The 13,415-nt window shown below is 37.2% G+C and overlaps 1 protein-coding gene across 4 annotated transcripts in view; it reads right to left on the minus strand.

The window, feature by feature from the left end:
- VWA8 (von Willebrand factor A domain containing 8) overlaps positions 1-13,415 on the minus strand; it is a 445,644-nt gene that overhangs the window by 200,031 nt on the left and 232,198 nt on the right. For all 4 annotated transcript variants that reach the window (XR_005211207.1, XR_005211206.1, XM_037800501.1 and 1 more), the window contains exons 22-23: positions 2,314-2,389; positions 290-425 (exon numbers count right to left, since the gene is read on the minus strand). Coding sequence is in view for 2 of the 4 variants with exons in the window: in XM_037800501.1 (XP_037656429.1) it covers positions 290-425; positions 2,314-2,389 (212 nt within the window). In the remaining 2 variants the exon portion in view is untranslated. The remainder of the gene's footprint in view (positions 1-289; positions 426-2,313; positions 2,390-13,415) is intronic.

The following is a 13,415-nucleotide window of genomic DNA, read 5'->3' on the forward strand; positions in this document are numbered from 1 at the left end:
ATCAAGAGATCAGTATATTAAGAATCATGTGCTGGTATTCTCAGAGTAGAAAAATATGAAGCTGATTTATCCTAGTACTACTAGCAAAATTTGAAAAGATGTTCTCTGGCTATAAAAGTGAAACTGACAAAGCCAAATTCAGAAGTACTGGTTTTTAAAAATGATTGTCAGTACAGATGATTTGAGTTAGATTGAATTTGTGCTTGCAGCCTATTAAGTCTGTGATTTGTTACCAGAGATGTAAAAATTGCATGTATTCAAAGGAAAAAGTTGCTTTTTTTATACTCACTTGCAACAATGCGTCTTCCATCTGCTAGAATCATTTCCCCATTTTCTACCAAAGTTTTTAAAATACAGGTGACATTTGTTGGAGCTTTGTCTGCCTCATCTACCACCAGAACATGACCCAACTTTACTGCTTTAACCTTTAAAAACAGAAAATTTATTAGAAACAAAAAAGTAATAACAACTGTCTCAAAAATTTCATCACTTATTGCTTTAGACTGATAACAGCTGGTTTTCTTTAGGTCATGTGCCCCCTTTCACAGAAAATATCTGCGGCAGAACTGGAACAAACTTTATGGCTCTTCACAAAAAGTCTCACATGTATTTTCACTACACTGCTACCTCTATAGTCATCTGTAAACATTCATTTATCATTAGAATGTTCCTATGGTGGGGATGCCCAACAACATTTCACATACTAGGAGAGATTTAAAACAAGTACAACAAATAGAGAAATTAAAATGTCATGGGGGTTAAAAAGGGTGAGGCATCACAATCGATTGTGGATATCAGAATGTTGTGCTTGTTATGGATCTTCAAAGAGTAGATGATGAATGGATGGATGGATGGATGGATGGTCATAATGCATGGTGCTGAAAAGGCAAGTATTCAAGACAAAGAATACAAGGTCAAACTCAAGAAATCTAGGGACTTATTTAGAGAAGAGTGATTATGAATAGTCTTTCGGCTGAAATAGAAGTTATATACAAGAGAGAAAAGGGACTGGAATGGTAGATGGGTCGCTACTACAAAGGACTTGATTTCCAGACCAAGAAGAATGTATTTTACCTCATTAAGTAATGGGATGTAGTTAAAGTTTTGTGAGTTGAGATCTGACAGGAATGGAACCTGGAGTTACACTTTAAGATGTTCAATCTGGAAGCAATGCGCAGAAGAGAGTGAAAGAGGATTACCACATCATTTGGCTAAGAAGTGGTTTGGGGACCTGATTTTAGGAGGGGCATGAGAAAAAAACAAACAAACAATGGGAATGAGGATTGGATTGATCAGAAGACTTTTACAGAGGCAGAATCTACAGTTTGGGCAACTGAATAGGTGGGAGAAGGGGGAAGGAAAAATAAGAAAGACTTCCAGGTCTTGGGTGACTGGGTGAATAGTGACATTACGAAAAGAAAGATAAAAGCTAGAAGAACCTCTAAAAGACAGTTTTTGGGGGTGGGTAGGAGGGGATATTCAATGAATTTAAATGTGAACCCACAGGTTCTTTTTTTTTTTAACAGTAATAAACATTGTAATATAAAGTGGACCACATCATAAAAATTTTCTGATTGCACTGTTTTGGTGAGTAATTTTAAAGAAACACAGATTAAAAAATTAGGTGTTTCCTTCTACAACAAATATTTTTTTCCTTTTTGTAAAAAACTGATACGGTATATTTCTTTTTTAAAATAAAATGAATTAAAAAAGAGAAAAAAGGTAAAACTTCTACCCCCAATCCCAGCCTTCATATCTCTGTTCGAGGAAAGTAGAGGCCAGTCTGGGAGAATTCAGGCAGGAGACACTGAAGACTCCAGACACTGGGGTCTGAGCCACGGTGACTGCACAGAGGGACAGCCCTGGCAGGTGGGATTTCTTTGGGTTTTGGGTGGGGAAGCTTAGGACTGATCTCCCTAGCTGTCCCAAACTCTGGGCCAGTATTTTACCCATTAAAAAAGTTGTAAAAAACATCCTAGAAACATCACCTAATTTCAAACTCTATACATTTGAAAGCAATAGCAAACTTTTTTATTTTTTAAATTCTGAAATGGAAAAGAAATCAATAGAGGATTCCTGTCATTCTTTAAATCTCTCACTCTGGAAAGAGAAGAACAGACTAACAAAACATGTTCTTTTCTCAATGATCCTCATTTAAACATCTGATCTCAAAATGACACATGAAGGAGTGCTTTCCAGTTAGACCGAAACACTGGAATCTGGAGAATTTTTCCCCCATCAAAGGCTGAAATATAGCTATCGTTCAAAAAATATAGTTGAAAATATATTACTTTCTATTTCTGAATTACTTACTAAAGGTGAGTCTTCATACACAATAAGTCCATCTTTAACAGAAGGCTGAAGAGTAAGAGTTTGTACTGTGGTGTCCCTAAAGTTAAATCAACACATTTTATTGTTAATAAAGAAATAAACTGATGTTTGACCATGAATAAAAGTACAAAACAAGAATACTTCTTTTTTCCTTCTTGTTCATCATCCTGTTTTTCCCAAGATGAATTAAAAAAAGCAACTGAAACCCATTAGGCAGAAGTATTTTGTAGATGTAAATATAAATGACAATAGTTTGGGAATTAATCCAGGTTTACAGATTATCCAAGTTCTTAACTTCTCTTTTTCCTTCTGATAATATCTCTTGTGACCATTTCACCCCCTAAAATCACCTTCTGAGGATGAAGAGGAGAAATTAAAAAATACAAACATTACATATTATATTTCGATTGCTTAAAAATAATTTTGTTGGTAATTTTGGTTGTACTGTGGCATGCTCACGTGACCAGTTAAAGCAAGTCTGTGAATTATCTGGTCAGGCTCACTCTGCCACTGCTAATTAATTAAATTTTAGAGTTTTAAACAAACCAAGAGCCAAACCAAGAGCAGAGTACAATTAATCTCACTTAAATTCACTGTTAATATTCTAGCAATAGAGGAAGGGGGTGGGTGAGGAAAGAAAAAAGATACGTTCACACAGATTTTTATAGCAATATAATGAATTTCTCACTTCAGCTTGCACATATTTAATGGGCAAGAAAATGACACCTTCCAGCACCAAAAAGGAAAGCGGAAATCTTGCATCATTGTCAGTAGAAAGGAGAAATTCAGTTGTTACCCTAATAATTACAGAGCTTCACAGCAGATTAACAACAGTAAATTCAAACTGAATTCAACTTTTTAAAAAAGTAAATGAAATTTCTCTATAACACTTGAATTCTGATAGCATGCAGCTTGTCAAATTAGATGTCTCAAAGTTTTTATTTCGAGCTAGAAATAAAAACAGTAGGTTTCAGAGAACAAGCACAAATCAGATGATTTCTGAAAGAGACTACAACTGAGGATAAATCCAAACGGAAATAATGGTTTTCAGTAGTAGAGTATTCTATGAGAAAGAGGAATTTATAGGATAAAAGTGGTTTTGTTCTGTTCTTACTATCGATTGTTTCATCTTGTTCATCAAAGGAAAAGCAAAGGTTGGTAAAATGTGTAAAATGATACTGGGTTGGCTTATACTTCTGTAAGTCATTCTAGTTATATGAGGGTAAAGCAAACCAATACTTAATACACCAAGAAAAAAAAGCTTGTTTTCTAAGATTCTAAGTATCCTATGATATTATAAACCTCAAATTAGTAAGTGATAAGGTGTCTATCATGGACTCATATGGCATATGAATTGATTTTTAAAGAAAATATAATGATTCTATTCAGAGAATTTTGATAAAACCATGGCTCGACATTTATGAGCATCTTGTGCTTTGAATAATTTCAATCTTTTTAAATTTACTGAGGCTTGTTTTACAGCCCAGCATATGATCAATTCTGGAGAAAGTTCCATGAGCACTAGAGAAGGATGTGTATACTGGTGATTTGGGATGTAATGCTCTATATATGTCTGTTAAGTCAAATTCATTTATCACATTCTTTAGGTTTTCAGTTTCCTTATTGGTCCTCTGTCTGGTTGATCTATCTACAGGAGAGAGTGATGTATTGAAGTCTCCCACAATTATTGTGGAAACATCTATTGCTTCTTTCAGTCTTCCCAATGTTTGTCTCATGTACTTTGGTACACCTTGATTGGGTGCACTGACATTTATGATTGTTATTTATTCTTGTTGAATTGCCCCTTTTATTAGTATATAGTGACCTTCTTTGTCTCTTGTGACATCCTTGTATTTAAAGTCTATTTTATATAAAACTAATATTGCTATTTCTGCTTTCTTTTAGCTGTAGCTTGCATGGAAAATATTTTTCCATCCTTTCACTTTCAATTTCTTTGTGTCCTTGTGTCTAAGATGAGTCTCTTGTAAGCAACATATTGATCGTTCATATTTTTAAATCCATTCTGCCAATCTATATCTTTTAATTGGGGAGTTTAATCCATTCACATTCAGCGTTTTTTACTGTGAAGGCAGTTCTTGAATCAGCCATCATATCCTTTGGTTTTATTTGTCAGATATACTTTTTACCCCTCTCTCTCTATTTCCTTTAATGTACCCTTACCAAAACTCTTTAGTTTTGAGCCCTTCTCCAGACCTCTCTGTCCTTTCTTTTTTTCTCTGACAGTAGGGCTCCCTTTAGTATTTCTTGTAGAGCAGGTCTCTTGTTAACAAATTCTCTCAGCATTTGTTTGTCTGTGAAGATTTTAAGCTCTCCCTCAAATGTGAAAGAGAGCTTTGCTGGATAAAGAATTCTTGGTTGGCAGTTTTTCTCTTTCAGAATTTTAAATATGTCATACCACTGCCTTCTCACCTCCATGGTGGCTGCTGAGTAGTCACTGCTTTGTCTTACGTTGTTTCCCTTGTATGTGGTGAATTGCTTTTCTCTTGCTGCTTTCAGAACTTGCTACTTTTCTTCAGCATTTGACAATCTGATCAGAATATATCTCAGAGTGGGTTGATTTGGATTCCTTCTATTTGGAGTTCACTGGGCATCTATGATTTGTGTATTTACGTTGTTTAGAAGGGTTCAGAAATTTTCCCCAACAATATCTTTGAATACTCTTCCTAGACCTTTACCCATGTCTTCCCCTTCTGGAACACCTATGATTCTTATATTTGTGTGCTTCATGTTGTCCATCATATCCCTGAGACCATTTCAAATTTTTCGATTTTTTTCTTCATTCGTTCTTCTGTGCTTTCACTCTTCAAAGCACTTTCTTCAAGTTTGCTTATTCTTTCCTCTACTTCATCTAATCTGCTGCTATGTGTTTCCAGAATCTTTTTAATTTCAATAAGTTTTTTTTTTATTTCCATAAGCTCCTCTTTTTATTTACTCTTGCAAATTATTCTTTATGCTCTTCTAGGGTCTTCTTGATGTTCTTCATATCCTGAGCCATGATATTAACGTTTGTGATTACTTCTTTGATTAATTGCTCCAAGTTCTGTGTCTTGTCTGGTTTTTTGGTTTTGGTGTTTGGATTATCCAAATCTTCTGGTTTCTTCAAATGCTTTAAAATTTTCTGTTCCTTTTGGCCTCTTGGCCTCTGCTTATCTTGATAGGGTTCTTTTAGGATATGCAGGCTTATTTAAACAGTTATCTATAATTTGACAGCGCTATCACTTGGTGGAGTGCACTTTCCGTGACCTACCAGCAGACAGTGCTCCTGAGTCCTCTCTTACCATCAAACCACTTCTCCCCAAATTCATTTATGCAGCAAGTGTGGGTCCAAACCTTGTGGAGGTCTAATCAGTGCACCGATTTTCTGTGTGCAATGGGACTGCCAGCTCCGTGGGTGGGGGCATGCCCCGTGCAGCTTGGCAGGAAAGGTGACTTTAAGCCCGAGTACTCCCAGCTGTTCCCAGGGCTGTGGCTAGAATATTTTGGGGCTGTAGCACACGTCTAACCCTTCAGCTTACATTCCCTACAATCCCTCTCTGCCACGGGCCCATAAGTCCCTGGGATTTGTGTAGGGCTCTTGGCACTTCCATGCAGGATCCCGGCCTCTAGGCTGTGCAGTTGTGGGTTTCTGCAGAGGAGGATTGTGCACAGTCACAGGAGAGCAGAATCCCTATGGAAGCTCTTGGCCACAGCTCTGTGAAGGGGGGGGGGTCTCCCAGCCTGCTCAAAAGATGGCTGAAGGGGGCGAGGAAACTACCCACTTCGATGGTCCTCTACCTGCCACAACAGCCTGTTCCTGGCTCAGGGCTGTTAGCTGCAGGTGTGTGAAGGGTGATCACCCATGCCAGATACTGAGGTTGGTACCCGGGGCATGGAAGGCACTCCCTGCTGTGCTCGACTGCAGCTTTCACTGCCAGCTCCCAGGCCGCTGCTTTCCAGGTTTTTAAACTAATCCACCTCCAAACACTGTCCCTAGGTTTCTCCCTGCTGCAGTGTGGCTTGGCTACTGTTTCCCCAGTAGCCTCAAACACTCAACACGCTTCCAAATGCAGTCTCTTGTTTTCTCCAAGTGCACAGTCACTGTGGAAGCATAAGACCTTGCCTAGCCAGTGGAATCCTGGAATAGCTATTCTGGAGCACTTTCTGTCTTTCATCTAGTGTTTTTCATGGAGAATTTTGCTCTGGCTCTCCTAATCTGCCATCTTGGATCTGTCCTAAGACAATATTTTATTTGCTACAATTTCAATTATACCATGATTTGTTCCTCTAAAAAACAGCTTTGAAATATAAGCTAATAAATGTTTAATTAGAGGCAACAATTGAAACAATTCTGGGGGAAGCAAAAGTTAAAACGTGGCTTATTCACATTTCCTTAGCATGCAGTTTAATAAAGAGATGACTTTCTAGTGCATAACAGTTACCAGTAATGTTTGATGAATTAATTAGAACTAATTTGCTGACATTTATGTTATCACCAATTGTCCTCACTTCTAACTATCTTTCAAACTAAAGATGTCTATCAGCTAAAGCTTGTTTCAATAATGGGGCCACTCAGAGATACATTGTGCTAAACTCTATTCTTCAACTCTGGGATTAAAAATTTTGTTGTTGTTGTTGTTTTTCTTTTCTTTTTTCCCAGTAGGAGTCATTAATGTTTCAATGGTAATTTTCAGTAGTCCCAGATGCAATAAAAGTAATTATATTGTGTAAAGACCAAATTTTTGTCAAAATAAGGAAATAAAATTAGCCTCTAGAGAGCAAGCACAACCTGTTCTAAAATGTTGCTTGTAAGGGGTACATTAAGCTAATATTCTCCAATTTATTGAAGAACAAATATCTTAAAACAGTGATGTTTATTTTGAGGATGATACTTTAATGAGTTGTATTTAATTTGTTTATGGGTAGTTTTCTTTTAGAAAAACAATAATAGTTAAAACATAAGAGTGAAGGAAGAAAGAAGACACATAAGAGTTTAAAATAGCTGACAAAATACCTCTAACTTTACAGTTTATTAAAATAAAAATTGCTATAGGAATAGCCCACTCATTAACATAAACCAAACATGACAAAGGAAAGACAGAATACAGCATATAGGAAGATTAAATATATGTTCAATATTTTAAAAAGAGAAATGAAGAAAATAGAATTAAATGGTAATTTTTAACAATAAGATATAAACATAACATTATTGACTGAGAAATAAATACTGTCTAAAGATACTTCCAAGTGAAGAAACATTCATGGCATCATTAAAAATATCATTTTTAGAAGGCTCATTTTTAAAAAGTAATGAAATAAAGGTAAGGAGAAAGAATAATATCACAAATAAAAAAGACAGTGGTACCTAGATACAGGTGATACAAACAAGTTTAAGAATAACCAATGTTTACAAACATTCTGGGCTTTCTGCTAAACAGCTGAACAACACCTTTTACTCTCCAACCCATCAACAAAAGACAAATTTATTTTGCCATATTGGGAAAGAAACACCCTCAGGCCCTGAAACAGAAAAAGTAGTTATTATAAACAGTGTTGTCATCCAATGCAAAAAAGGAGGACAAAAATTAGTTATGATTATAGCAGTGTTAGTTAAAAACTAGCACTGGACTAATTCTGAGATCCTCTCCTAGTCTGGTCAATCACTCAACCTCCTGAAGCCCAAGATTACCAATCTCTATAGAGAGAATTAAAATAGAACATTTGAGGGAGAGTAAAACATCAAAAGATAAAAGGGAGAAAGGAAGTAGGGAGGGAGGGAAGGAGAGAGCAAGGGAAAAGAGAAACAGTGAGAGGGAGAGAGAGGGAGAGAGGGGAAGCACGTGCTTTGACTGCTTTGAGGGAACAGTCTTTTCATAAGATAAGCAAAATACTATTTCTGCCAAAATGATTGAAAAAGTTCCAGCTCTTAAAATAGTTGTTTTGGGGGACAAATAGTTTATTTAGTAGTCAATCACTCATCACTAATATGCTCAGATGTAAAAAATCCTAACAAACCAAAAAAGGGAAGGAAGACATTAGAGGGATATCTATGGAAGGAAGTCTACTGCGATGCAATGCTTTGCTCTTCAGAGGTGCTTCTTACCGGGAACAGCAGGTAGAAAATAGCTATAGCAAAACAGTCATCTATGGAAACTAAACATTTCAAAATATGCTTAGTTTTGAAAATCTTCCTGCCTCCACTACATCTCCTAGCACTGTATTAACGCTATTTAAAAAATAAATTCCTTCAACAGTCAAAGCCATGCTGATAATTAAGTCTTGTAACAAACTGAAATTTTTGTAAGTTGTCCAGTCTTTAAAAATAAAAATAACAAATGTACTAAAATAATACACAGTTCAGAAAATTGGATCTTTTATCTTTCCTCTGGAAAACTTGCTTTCCTGCTTGGCAAATTTTAGGGACTCAGAAAATGACCTAATTTCTTTGCAGGAACTTCATTTTTCCACTTCCAAACATAAAGGAAAAACAAAGTGTAAGTCCTTTATTCCCCTTCTGTCATTAAAAAATATATCTATTTTCTAATCAGCTTTTAAAAAGAATAGAAGAAGAAATGCAAATAAAACATAAAATTGAATGAGTGTGCAAAGATGTACACACAGATGCAAACACAGTGTGAGGCTGGCAAGTGCTGTCTCCACACTGGATGAATCTTTGTCAGAAAGTAAAGTGTATGGTAATTTGTATTTTTAAAAGCCTTACTAATTGGGTAATAACATAAACATATTATAAAGAGTCAAAAATTAGTACCTGACCATGTTTACTTATCAACACATTCCATAATCTTTCATTCAACAAATATTTATTGAACACCTACCAATGGGTACTGCTGTGGGTGTTTGAGAAGTATCTGTGAACAAAATAGGCAAAAATTCCTTCCTTTGATGAACTTAAATTCATTTTATTTTTAACTGAATTTATCTTACCATACTAATAATGTACCACTGTTAGTACTGTACGACCTAGATCTTGCATGAGAATAAACACAAAAAGATATTTTACAACAGGAAATTAAAAAAAATAAGTTAAAATAAATATTTTTGATCACCAAGACAAGTTTTAAATTAGCCTGTTGCTGTTTAAGCTAACCAGAAGAGGCATAGTCTCCATGAAGCTGCTTAGGCATGTCTTTTTTGTTTAATAACCCAAAATGCATTTTTTTGTATAATATGTATTGCCTAAAACATAATATATAAGTTGCATTTTGTACACAGCATATAATTATTTGGTATACTATAATTCATGAATTATTTTATCCTCATTTCTGGTTATTCATCAACTGGAAAAAAATTCCAGTGATTTATGACATTATTTACCTGAGTTAAGCAGAAAAATATGCACTATATTCAGAAAACTCTTAATGGAAAACTGGGTTAAGTTTTCCATAATTTACTTATTTTAAGTTTGTCTGAAGGCTTTTCTTAAAGGGGAACACTACTGCAGCATAAAAAAATCAAGATATAAAAGATGAAAAGAGTCCATTTCAACTCCAGCCTATTTTCCAGCGCCATTTTAATGGCAAAGGAGAAGGAACAGATATCTCTAAAGAGTTAGAAGGCAGAGGACCAAAGCAGCCCTCTAAACCCATTTCTCTGTCATCTTAAAATCTGAGGTAGCTTTTGAATACCACTCCATAATATATATCCAGTTTATTTCTAGACAAAAATGTTTAAGTCACCAATAGGAAGTCAGCAACAAGGTGCTGTCCTCTTGAGCCAAGACCTTCAGGAAATTGGGTTGAATTTAAGAGAGCTGACCCTGCATCGCAAATTGAGCAACTGGGGCCCTTTTCTGTTTTAGTAGCTATCACATTCTTTCTTTTTTTAATAAACAGTCTATACACAAAAAAGCCCACAATATTCTTTAGAAGGGAAGTGGCCACCCAGGAAATGAGGAGACGCAACACTTCTCACAGGAGCTTCTTTTAGAGTCTTGGATGATGTCAAGCAGCTGCAGGTAATTTACCCTCTGTTGTTTCTGCACAGATTATTTATTACCATGCCACAGACCTTTTTGACTTGATACTTTTATGATCCCTTCAGAAAAAATGCAGACACACATGCACACACAAACTAGGCACTTCCATTAATGGAAACACATAGAAATATCAAGTTCCCTTGCATAAAACTCTTACCAGCAGGTCCATTTTATCATCTGGTGGAGAAAGAGAGGCTAGTGCCCCATTATTCTTGAACAAACACCTTGGATCCCATTTCCCGTCATGCTGGACATCCACCTCTTCAGCTACCCACTAGTTTCAGGAGATTATACTGATTGCATCTTTTCTCCCAATTATTTGAAAACCTCTTGTATCAAAGACAAAATTCCCGTGGGCATTTAAATCCATTTCTAGATTCTATGCTGTTACAGTTCATTTTGTGTCTAGCCCTGCTTTGTACCAAACTGCATTCACTGTGATTGCTTTCTATCATTTTTCTCTCTCTGAAGACTTGTTTTATCTCCTAACCCTTATTTATCAAGTATCTTCTTCATATGGCTGCATGAATTATTCTTCTATATAAACTGGTTGGGGTGCTCTGGGTCAAGCCAAATTCATTGGAATCAGAAGGAAATACAGGAAATCAAAGTAAGGAAATGACAAGTGCTTGACTTACAGTTTGTAATCTTAATAAAGAAGCTATCAGTGTTACAGGTATGCTATATGCCTGCTGAAAACAAGAGATAAATCTAATAAATATGCATATTTGTGTGTGTGTATGGGTATAATACTAATGACCTTTAGGAATTATTGAGTTGCCCATAGAATTTTGGTGAGAACTAAGCAAGGAGAAGGCAGAAATCAGAAATACCTTCACAAGGTAAGAAAACACAGGTTTAATACTTAGCAAAAAAAAAAAAAAAAAAAAAAAAAAAAAAAAAACAAAGCTAATACATTGCTTTATGAAACTTCAACTTCTCCTTACCCAGCTCCAAATCCAGTGAGTTTAAGACAGGTTGCAGCTGGGACTTGCAGGAGGGAATTACTCTTTATAATTATAGGTGAAATTATGGGGAAGATGTGGGAGTGTGGGAGACTGTGTCCAGCGAGATGGAGTACTGTAAGGGTTGAAAAGGGAGATCTGCAAGGCATTGGAGGCAGAACAGCTCAAAAAAGATTTGACAGACAAAATTACTAAATTTAAATTATTAAAATTATTGAAATCTTATTATTAAATTATTAAACTGTGTGTCATGGAGTGCGCTAGCATCTCTCTCACACTTGTCATCCTTATAGTATCTTTAATAGAGGCTCCATCACTAACCTATGTTTTCTTTGTTTTATTTTCTTTTTTTTCTATGAAAATGGAATAGATTGGGTAACTTGAAAGGTGGCTGAGTTTTATATCTGGGTTCATGCAAGGCGAGATCAAATTATGTGGGGAAGCTAGACTTGAGGGCCAAGGAAATGGTGAAAATGGAAAGCACTGAAAATTCACAAAAATTACTGAGAAAGTTTCAAACATTCTGGGCTATGGATTGCATGGCATTGAAGCTGAGAGTGTCAAGGGATAAAGATGGGCCCAGTTCATCTCTGATGATACGCAGAATAAATAGACATTGTACTGTATGACATGCTGTAACTACGGAATAGGAAAGTAGAAAGGCCCAGGCTGGGCTGTGGGGTCTTTATGGTGAGGGAGGGGCTGGGGTTCCCCTTCCACCTGCCCCTCCCCAGCCCCTGAGAACCCTCTGACAATTCCGCGTCTCCATGATGCAGGCCTGGATTTCTAGGCAGCACAGACGGGGTGCCCAGAACTCAGTGCTGCCTGAGGCAGGTGTGTGCTGCAGAAGATGGAGACAGATCTCTACTTCCCAAGAAGCCCCAGTGCCCCATGGGTGAGCACACGCTTATCCATGTGGACCAGTTTATGCTTTTTATTCTTATCGTGTGGGACATTGTTCTTTCTTTTTCTGTACATCCTCCAGGTGAATCCATTGATGGAAGAAGGTGACAGAAGTCAGGTAGGGGAACCCAGATCCATCCCCCAGCAGAGAGGACTCTTAGTTTCCCTATTCCTCCCACTGTAATAAATCAGTTATGTTTTCACAGACTCCTGAGATGGGTCCTGTGGGAAAGACGAAAGCCTTTCTTTAGGGAAACAGGGCGAGCAGGCAGAGGGGCTTCTATCCACACTCAAAGACTAATCTCTCTGGGGGGGTGGCAGAGGACTCCAGGTAAATTTTAAGCCCTGTGACTCAGTGTCTCAGGGGTTGGTTATGAAGGAGTGTAGGATATGTCTGTGGGACAGAATCACATGGTAACTGTTCAGCATCCTCCTGCCCAAGTCTGGTGTCTCTGGGTGAAGCCTCCGTCTTAGGGGTGAATTAGAGAGCAAGGCTGAGACTCTGAGTCTCTGATCAGATGCTAAACACTAGCTCTGGCCTCAGAGCAGAATCCTACATAAGGGAGCACAGGCACCCAGAGGTCAGAGACTACAGTGTCCTCTGCAGAGGATGCTGATTATGTCAACAAAGGACTACTTTGAGTTTTTCAAAGAAGGAAAAATAGAAAATGTTTTACCCAGTTTAAAAAGTATAACAGGTAAGGTACAAAGAATCTTGTGAATTTCAGGTTATTTATGAATAATGAAGGTCTGCAGTTTGCCTAAAGAGAGTGAGGGCTGGATCCAAGCCCTTTTTTCTTTCAGGGCCAAGGGAGAGTCAAGAGAAATATGTCCTCACCTGACCCCATGCTCTTAGGATATCCCTCTTTCCCTAAACTCAGCCCTTACACCCCACAGATCCCACTGAATCACTCGCCTGCACCTCCCACCACTTGCCTCTTTACTCCAGCAGCACATACAGCTCCTTAATGCTGACCCAGTCAGCTTCCATCTTCTCACACTCTGTTCTCCATAAAGGGTGTCTTTCTTTTCATCATTCACAAGTCTTACTCTGGGAATACACTGAATCCTACCATGTGGCACCTAGAAACCTCTTTAACCTTCAGTTTATTCTTCAGGAGCTCCTGGATATAAGGCCCAAGAGCAGATGTCCTGGTGTGGTAGGCGAAAGAAGAGGAGGAGGGATTATTTCCAAGACAAAAAAGAGGCAAGACTGTGAACTC

Source organism: Choloepus didactylus, chromosome 12 (genome assembly GCF_015220235.1).
Source record: "Choloepus didactylus isolate mChoDid1 chromosome 12, mChoDid1.pri, whole genome shotgun sequence".
Classification (NCBI taxonomy): Eukaryota; Metazoa; Chordata; class Mammalia; order Pilosa; family Megalonychidae; genus Choloepus; species Choloepus didactylus.